Genomic DNA, 9,381 nt, shown 5'->3' with positions numbered 1-9,381 from the left:
TTTGTGATGCGCTGCGCGGTATGAACCCGGCCAAGTCGCCCGGGCCCGATGGGTGGTCTGCTGGCTTCTTTCAAGTCGCGCCGCAGATCTTCTCGGAGATTCTGCTGCTGGTCTTCAACTACCAGCTCGAGCACCATGGTCGGCTGCTGCCCATGCAGCGCCGCAGCGCCGTCGCGCTAATCTTCAAGACGGGCGACCGCGCCGACCCAGGCAACTACCGCCCGATTGCGCTCATGGCCGTCGAGGTCAAGGTGCTCTCGCGTGCTCTGGCGTACCGCCTCGCCCGCTATGCGCCGCATCTGGTGCACCCGACGCAGGCTGGGTTTATTCCGGGCCGGCGCCTTCACGACCACGTCGTCCTCGTGCAAGCGCTGCAGCAGTACTGCTCCTTGGAGGGGCATGACCACTACGCGACTTTTCTGGACTTCTCCAAGGCGTACGACATGGTTGACCAAGGCTTTCTCTTCGACGTCCTCGGCGAGATGAACGTCGGGCCGGGCTTTCTTGGCTGGGTGCGCTTCCTGTACGCCTCGCCCGTGGTCCAGCTCATCTTCAACGGTACGCTTGGGCCCCAGATCAAGCCGACGCGCGGCGTCAAGCAGGGCTGCCCATTGTCGTGCCTCCTCTTTGTGCTGTACCTGGAGCCCCTCGGTGAAATGCTGCGCGCGCAGCCGCTTCTCGGTATGCCGCTGCCTGATGGCAGCACGATTACGAGCATCTTCTTCGCCGACGACTCGACGCTGCTGTCACTCGACCTTGCGACGGCCGCGGCGCAGCTCGAGATCGTCGACGCGTTCTGCGCCGTCTCGGGTGCCCGCCTCAACCTCGCCAAGTGCAAGACGCTGGTACTCAACGACCGTGCGCAGCCGGCCGCGCTCGAGGGTGCGGGCGTGCTCAACATTCTGCTTCCGGGTCAGTCCGTCAAGTACCTGGGGCTCGAGTTTGGCCACGGCCTTCCCGAGAACTTCCAGGTGAATCGCCTCAACGAGCGCTTCCTGGCGGCGTTCCAGCGCTGGAGCTGCCGGGCACGGACGCTCCAAGGGCGACGCCTGCTCGTCAACACGGTATTGCTGTCGCAGCTGTGGCATATCACGGCGGTCACAGCGGTCCCGGATGCCATGGTCGCCACGTGGCAGTCCATGGTCACCAAGTTCATCCTCTGTCGCAAGACGGCGACCAGCGACGGCTACAACCCGCACATTGCACGACGCTGGCACCACGACAAGCGCCTCGGGCTCAGCGTGCCGCTCATCGCGTCGCAGCTCAGCGCCCAGCGCCTTCGCCGCCTCCAAATGCTCATGCGTGACGCGACGACCGAGCCGCAGCTGTGGCAGACGCTCGTGCTTCGTCAGTATGCGCTCACGATGGGTCAACTGTACCGGGCGTCGCACCCGTGGGACTTTTTGTTTACAAGCCTAACAAGCTGACGTTCTGGCTCAACCTCCCGCACCTGCACTCGCTCTGGGAAGACGTCTGGCTCACGTGGTCCTCGACACCGATGTCCAAGCGCCTCGAGATCCCGCCCAACTACGCTACCACGATGCAGATGCCTGTCTGGCTCACGGAGTACGAGCCCCTGCGGTCCAACGCGGTGACGACCATGCAGATTGGCCACGGCAGTGCCGAACGCGAGTGGTGCCTCGGCGCTGCCGAGCAGGGTCACTGTAGCATTTCCGCCATGCTCCTCGCCGACGGCTCGTGGCCGGCCTCCCGGGAGGTCTTTGTCCACACGCTGTCGCATGCCAACGCTGGTGTCCAAGTGCGGCTCGGGCGTCACGGCCACATCGAGGTCGCAATCTGCCGCCACATCGGCGCCATGTACTGCCACCTCTCCCGTGTGTACTGGCAGATTCAAGACGCGTTCGCCGACGCCTCGGACGCCGACCGTCAAGAGCCGGCGGTGACGCAGCCCTTTGTCGGTCTGGTCAAGGATCAGATCCAGCCGTTTGAAGCCTGGCCTCGTGGCAAGATTGCTCAAATGGTGGCTCCGGACCCCATCGACGACGTCTCTACCCACCCGATGGCAAGTGCTGCGCGCACGACGCCGTCGGCGCTGAGCAGCTACCTCCGGCGCGTTCGTCGAACCTGCGGGCTCGCGCCGCCCGTCCAGAGTGACGTGTGGCTGCGCCTTCTGTTCAACATGCTACCCGTCAACTCGCGCTTCGTCTACCTCCAGCGCCAGCGCCCGGACGCCATTTGCTGCGCGTACGGCTGCGGTGCCGTCGAATCGCAACAACACGCGTTCTACGACTGCGAGGTCGTCCACCAAGTGTGGGCGTTCCACGCCGGTGCCTGGCGGCGCTTCGGCGTGACGTTCTCGTGGAACACGCTTTCGGACATTGATGCCTTCTCGGTCAACGGCCGTGGCGCCCCGCACAAGGAGGCGCTGCGCGTGCTCTGGTCGCTCCTCACGGCGTCACTGCTCCACCTCATCTGGAAACAGCACAATGGTGTGCAGTACGAACACAAGCGCGCGATTCCGGCCGCCGCGTGGCACGACCTGTCGTTTGTCGGGTGGATGGCTTCCGTGCGCCACTGGCTGCGCCTTCAAGATGCCGACTGCCCGAAGCGCGCCGCCGTCCTGGACGTCGTGCGCATGCTCCACGGCCAGCCTGCGTACCAGCCTCTTGTCGCCAAGTACCCGCTCCTTCTTCGCCTCGGCCCGTCGCTGCGCCCGGCCTAGTCCCGTGCTGCAGCGTGCGCTCCTCCACTTTTGCGCCAACTATTTATGCACCCGTCGGCACCCCGCGTCCCGTTGGCCGCGCTCCCGACCCCGTGCCCTATTTATCCCTATCTATCACTGAACCTCAACAAGATCGCACGGAAGCTTCCGCTTTCTGGCATAGGAACAGGGTGAGTCTGCTTGCAGGAGATAGATACCCAGTAAAGTCCTTCAATCCAATTGACAATTGACAATAGGCCACAAGGACATATGTTATCTACCTGCACATTTCAGCCAAAAGGTGAATACATGCATAAATGGATGATGAGTCACAGAGACTTACATGTATAAAATTTCACAGTCGACCGAGCTTTCGAGATAGTTGCTTATCTCTCTATTGGGTGCGTGACGAGACACGCAATATGTAGCAAGACCTCATTGCCGAGCACGGTCTGCACGTTGAGGCCACCAAGACGCATCTTTACGCGCTCCAGCTCTGGCTTGCCGCGGCCAAGCGCGAGCACGCGTGGTCGAGAGCGGGCGCAGAGAAGGTTGACGCTGCCCAACGCGCATATGACGAGGCGCTCGACGAGCAGACGCAATACCAGATGGCCCAACAGTTTGACTTCCACGCAAATGTCAACGAGAGTGGCTCGTCCCACTTCTTTCAGCGCCCGCAGAGTGCGAAAGGCGTCATCAACTCGGTCTTGGTCAACGGTGTCGCTGTGACGGACGACGCTACTATCCGCTCGCAGTTTACGGCCCATCGGTGCTCCATCATGACGACGCCGCGCGACGGCCACCTATGAACCGCGAGTGCCGGCGCGCGGTCCTCCGTCACCTCCAGAAGCGCCTATCTGCCGACGACCGCTACGCGCTTGACCGATTGTTGACCGCCGGCGAGCTGTGTGATGCGCTGCGCGGCATGCACCCGGCCAAGTCGCCTGGGCCCGAGGGTGGTCCGCTGACTTCTTTCAAGTCGCGCCGCAGATCTTCTCGGAGGTCCTGTCGACTGTGGACGGTGAAAATCGTGTGGCCGAGGTCCTTCTCTCGTCACTCATTGCTTCAATTCAGGGCATTGCTTCAGCTAAGCGCATGCAAAGATCGCTGCGTTCTCATGCAGCATGCGAATGCTTTTCGCCGAGAACCGATGCCACACTAAGCACAATTATTTGGTGGTACAAGCAATGCCTTGGTACAAGTATCGTTTTGAGCAGCGACGCAACCATCAAGCGCCGGTGCTAGTGCCTTCACGCAAGTGGGCAGTGTACACAGGCGCAAACGATGCCTGTGGAGGTGTCGCGTTAGTATCGGGTCGTGGCTGCTGGCGTCGATGCAGCACTGTTCGCCGTATTGGTGGAAAGGCCACTGCTTTTACGTTGGCACGATACACGCTGTGATTTCGATAGTCGATGCGCCGAGTCGAACGCCGACAGCGACAACCTCGAGCGCGTTGTTTCGAAGTATCCGGACAAAATCCGGACATCAATAGCAAGTGCAATTCCAAAATGGGCGACACGACGGCACTGTGCGCGCACCGCGTAGCGTTCGGAGTGCGCACGTCATCTCGCGGCATCGAGCCTGACGGATACAACATCGAGCACCTGACGCATGACGTTCTGTTGCTTGCACATGGCAGCCAGGCCCGAGACCGCTGCCAGCACGGCACAAGATACGCCCGCCGCGAACCTCTCGCCCAACGTTGCCTCTCATCAGCTCTTTGCACGAGGTACGATCGAGACAGCTCGCTCTTAATGTCCGCGTAGGCTGCTCCGTCTTCATGGTGCCGAGCCTCTTGCCTTTGCTCCGCCACGCTTCTGGCAGCGTTATCCAGCCTCAACGTCGCGACGTCAAAGATTTTCTCGAGCCGATCGCATACAGTACACGCCCAAGCACGAGACGAAAAGACCTGCGCCAGCTCGCGCGTCTGGTTGAAAAGCTCGAAGTCCTCGATACGATCCTGTCCAAGGTCAGTCATTGGCCAAGGCCGATGCTCCTGCCTACTCTCTGGTCGCGAACAGCCTCCCGACCCTCGCCGTGAACTTTCCACAGGCCGCGCCGCTCCTCCAGTAGCTCGACACGCCTGTGCTAGCCACGCCCGCGCTCGGCAGCGCCCAGTGCAGCTCCAGAAGGTGCTAAGGAATTCTAGAGGCGCGGCCGAAAGAAGCCATCGGCGACTTTGGCATGCTCTGCACCATGACCCAAGAGCGCGGAAATGGAGTAACGGGCGACGTGATCGACGAGCTCATGAGCTGCGCTTGCTTTGGCGAGTTCAAGTGCCTCATGCTACAGGGCACCAAACGACGTTTTTCAGAGTACGTTGATGGATGCTTGGTCGTATACCTAGCTGCTCGTTTAGTCCACGGCGATGTCTGGCAAACGATTCGTGTGGAATAGCCGCTCTGGTTTAGCCTAGTCTGAACCGGCCCGAGAGTATCAAGAGTGCTACATTTCAATTGCACCACAAACGAGGCTTAGAGTCGCCCGCTATTCATCTGCTACTCAGCTTTTTGGTCATAGTGCTTGAATTCAATGGATAGTGTATTGTCTATACGTGTTTTTGGGAACGAATATGCTATTGGCGACGATAAGGCTGAATTAAAAGCTCGACACTCACAGACATTTCCAAATATATAACAGTATATCAGGCAGATATATTTTAAATAGTGTGGGAACAACCACTTCTACCACGATCGACGCCGCACAGATGCGTTAACGCGAGGCCGCACCGGTTCCTGTCGTTCTATAGCATTCTTGTATCATGGAGATGAAGGTTTGGACGCCGAACGCAGCGCATGCATGCGAATTCCAACGTTGATTTTTCGAGGCGGTCAAATAAACGCCCAGATGCACAACGTGTTTTCGCGCAGTTCGAAAACTCGACCGACTCCGACGCGGGCAGCCACAGTTGACTATGTATATGGACTGGTCCAGCGACTTGCGTTTGGGATGCGGTAGGCGCTTGGGCTCTCACAGCAAAGTCGAACTGCCGAGCGTCGGTTTTCACGAAATACGACATGTAATTTCGGTTGAAAATGCATCGAAGTCGCGGAAACCGAGGACGCCGTCTCTTTTTGTTCGTCTTAGAGAGCGTGTTGCATGTGGCCGAGAGAGGCAAAGCGCGCGCGATACCGCTGCGTGATGAGGCCTTGTATTCCGTACAGTATTTCAGTATAGCGAAAAAGCACACTATATCAAACTAGTATTTGCCGCTGTCATTTACTCTCGCTACAGAGCTCGCACGGCGACGCCACATAGCATTTTGGACTTCCCTAAGTGTGGTCTAGCACTCTGGCAAGTATGGGCGATTTCATTTTCAAACTTCATTCTGGTTGATCCGCCGCCGCGGTGGGCGTTCCGTCGACTGTGGACGGTTCAACTCGTCCGGCCGAGGTCCTTCTTCCGTCAAAGACCATTGCTTTGACGTTGGATATCTTTGCACTGTGCGTTGTATAGTCGAGACAAACACCGACAGCGACAACCTTGAGCACCTCGAGCCATGCGCTACCCGCGTCCCGCTGAAGCGTATCCGGACATGTTCCGGATACCAAAGCCAAGCGAAAATGATCGACACGGCGACGAGCCACGACAACGTCGCCGCCGGCCCTAGAAGGAGCTGCGCGAGCGCCGCGTCGTGTTCGGAGCGCGCGTGCCGTCTCTTGGCATCGAGCCCGATGCTTCCGACCTCAAGCACTTCACGCACGACGTTCTGATGCTTGCACACGGCAGCCAGCACCGAGACCGCTGGCGGTGCAGCGACAACATTCCGCCCGCCACGACCCTTCCGCCCGCTGCGGATCTTTCGCACAACGTTGCCTCCGATCCGCTCTCTGCTTTAGGTGGCTACAAACGAAGCTCCTGGTACAAGACGCTCGCGTAGTCTGCGTCACCGTCTATGGTCAAACGGCTCTTGGCCAACAGTGTTGGCGCTGCTCGAGGGTCGCGCCGCGTGGCTCGGTATCCCCGACCTCTACGAGCTCTTCTTACCATCTCTCGATTGCATGTTGTGTGAATTATATATCTAGACGTAATACTCCATCCATTTCGTCTAGTAGCCGCACTTTATATACAACATCTGCGTGGACATACCCGGTCGCATTTTCTCGGGTGCACATCGAAACATTGGTAGAGGGCGGCGCTTTGAAGACCACAGAATGCGAGGTCGCGTCGACGAGCGAGGCGTACAGTGGCAGCGAGACGTGATCCAAGATGCACGCCAAACTAAGATCCTAGTCCCATCTTAGAGGCACCACATCATGCATGATGCGGACGCCACTTGTCGACCACATCACGTTTGAAATGGAATCGCCCAAAGTTGGCACAATGATAGAAGTCACTTTGGGTAGTAGAGCAGGCCACGCTACGTCGACGCTGCAGTCGTACAGCACGCGCAATGCTAGACAACATATACAAAGCGCTCTTAAAACGTTAAAAAATGACCGCATTCAGTGCCTGCGACAAGCAAAATTATCGCTCAACCAGTCCATCCCATCACGGAAAGGTCGCGAGTGGGAAAGATCGACTCCATGACAGTTCGCGACTGAGTGTCCTCCTTCAACTCGACGCAGTGATGCGCATCCAGTGTTGCTTTCTCCGCGTCTCCATCACATCATGGTCAAGTTTGTCGTCACCGCGCTCGCGCTCATCGCTAGCACTTTTGCAGCCGCTGCTGCCGTCGACACCCCGGCGATGGACGTCGCCACCACATTGGGCACCGAGACACAGCAGCACCTTCGCGAGGGCGGCCAGAAGGAATGCTTTGGGTCGATCTGCGGTGGTGTTGGCTTTGGTTGGGGTCTTGGTGGCGGCTGCGGTCTCTTTTCGCCGTTCCGTTGCGGCGGCTGGTTCTAGACGCCACATTTTGTGTGAAGCTGCGACGTACGATATACCGATAACCGTCTATCAAATCAATGCTTCTCTTTGATCTACAGCCGTCTATCTCACCGAGGTAGAATTCACGCATTCATGTTGCAATCTCCTCGGACACATCAAGGCCATGCCGTACATTTCAGATATACTCAGCGGCTGTGTCATGGCCATTGAGCGCAGCGAGCTTGTCTCCTTTGGAGTCCGGACGCGGCAACCTGAGGAGCTGGCTGACCAAGGCCGCGAACTGATAGTTGCGGGTCCGTAAAGAACGCTTTGTGGTGCGTGAAGGGATGCTTGATGGTCATAGAAGTAAGGGGATAAACAAAAGTTATGCATTCGGCAAAAGAGAGCGTCGTTCGGCTACTTCAAGGAGGCTGCGATTGTGTTTTTTGTCGCCTTTTTCTTACAAATGGCATGTGCCATGTAGACGTCCCTCGTGATGCCGCAAATAGTACAATTCGGCATAACTTCGGACACCAGTTTCTCGCGCTGTAGACCGCGCACGATGGTCCAACTTGGTACTACGTGCTACAAAAGCTTGCTTTACAACTGTACCAGCTTTGAGCCATTTTGATTTTTGACTGAGTTTGGCCATCCGAGACGGCCAATTCCTCGCAATCAGGAACCTCGACAAGTTGCGTGCTGTTAGCCACATTATCCGGATATCTGGTGTGGGTGCCACGAAAAGACGATGTTGCGGCCGCCGAGCTCTTATCCATAGTGAGTGGCGCGCCTTCTCGAAGCATTTAAAGTATCACCAGGCCGCGCATTAGATACAATTGCGTTTGAAAATGAACTCGCCAAGATTTGGCACATTTGTAGAGGGTGCTTTGGAGACCACAGAATGCGAGGTCGCGTCGACGAGCGAGGCGTACAGCGGTACCGAGACGCGATCCAAGATGCACTCCAAACTAAGATCGTAGTGCCATCTGAGAGGCACGACGCGCACCAAACTAAGATCCTAGTACCATCTTATAGCCGCCACGCTAGGACGCCGACGCCACTTGTCGACCACATCACGTTTGAAATGGAATCGCCCAAAGTTGGCACAATGATAGAAGACACTTTGGGGAGTAGAGCAGGCCATGCTACGTTGCCGCTGCAGTCGTACAGCACGTGCAATGCTCGACAACAGATACAAAGCGCTCTTAAAGCGCAAAAAAGCAAATGGCCACATCGGTACGCTGTAGTCTTCGTCTTTTACACATGTAGCAACGATCGATCGCCCTTCCACTGGATCGAGAATGTGATTCACGGCACCTTTCGTTCCAATACTACGTCCAGGAGCCATCATATCCTGTGGAGCGATTGGGACGAGAGGCTTTGAGCTCGCAGTGCTCAGATTGCATGGACTTTTCTTCCACACTCTTTCGCGGTGATTTAATGTCGTCTAATATCACTCGTGTAAACCACGTGCCAGGCTATAATGCGTCCTCGTATACCAGGGATGAGGTATTCACAAGTTTACTCCATTTCTATGACGTGGCACTCGGAGAAGGTCCCATTTCCGAGCAAACGTTCAGTCGTGTAAAAACAAGTGTAAAAACGAGCACGACAAAGGCGAAACGCAGCGCTTTTACAAGAGAATCGGGAGACCCTGGAGCGCTGTTCATTCTGCAATTTGCGCTCGAGGGCCTCGGTCGCAGGGCGGTCGCTCCTGCCGACTGTGAACAGTGAAACTCGTGTGGGCGAGGACCTTCTTTCGTTGTTCATACCTTCAATTCAGGGCATTGAATCACCAGGCTAGCGCTTGCAACGACCTCTGCGTTCTCATGCAGCGTGCGAATGCTTCTCGTCGAGGACCCATGTACACTGAGCCACACGTATCACGGCGGGTCGAATGCGTATCC

At 57.3% G+C, this 9,381-nt stretch overlaps 2 protein-coding genes across 2 annotated transcripts; both read left to right on the top strand.

Moving 5' to 3' along the window:
* Positions 1–1,498: 1,498 nt before the first annotated feature.
* SPRG_21509 (hypothetical protein) lies at positions 1,499–2,683 on the top strand (the record flags this gene model as incomplete). The annotated part of the gene is made up of 2 exons (XM_012355056.1): positions 1,499–1,632; positions 1,669–2,683. 2 exons carry the CDS (start codon positions 1,499–1,501, stop codon positions 2,681–2,683), a joined length of 1,149 nt encoding a protein of 382 aa, XP_012210446.1.
* Positions 2,684–2,728: 45 nt separating this feature from the next.
* Positions 2,729–3,471, top strand: SPRG_15171 (hypothetical protein; the record flags this gene model as incomplete). The annotated part of the gene is made up of 3 exons (XM_012355055.1): positions 2,729–2,775; positions 2,847–2,853; positions 3,091–3,471. 3 exons carry the CDS (start codon positions 2,729–2,731, stop codon positions 3,469–3,471), a joined length of 435 nt encoding a protein of 144 aa, XP_012210445.1.
* Positions 3,472–9,381: the final 5,910 nt, after the last annotated feature.

Source organism: Saprolegnia parasitica (genome assembly GCF_000151545.1).
Source record: "Saprolegnia parasitica CBS 223.65 unplaced genomic scaffold supercont2.201, whole genome shotgun sequence".
In the NCBI taxonomy this organism is placed as follows: domain Eukaryota; phylum Oomycota; class Saprolegniomycetes; order Saprolegniales; family Saprolegniaceae; genus Saprolegnia; species Saprolegnia parasitica.
This window is presented reverse-complemented; position numbering and strand designations above follow the sequence as displayed.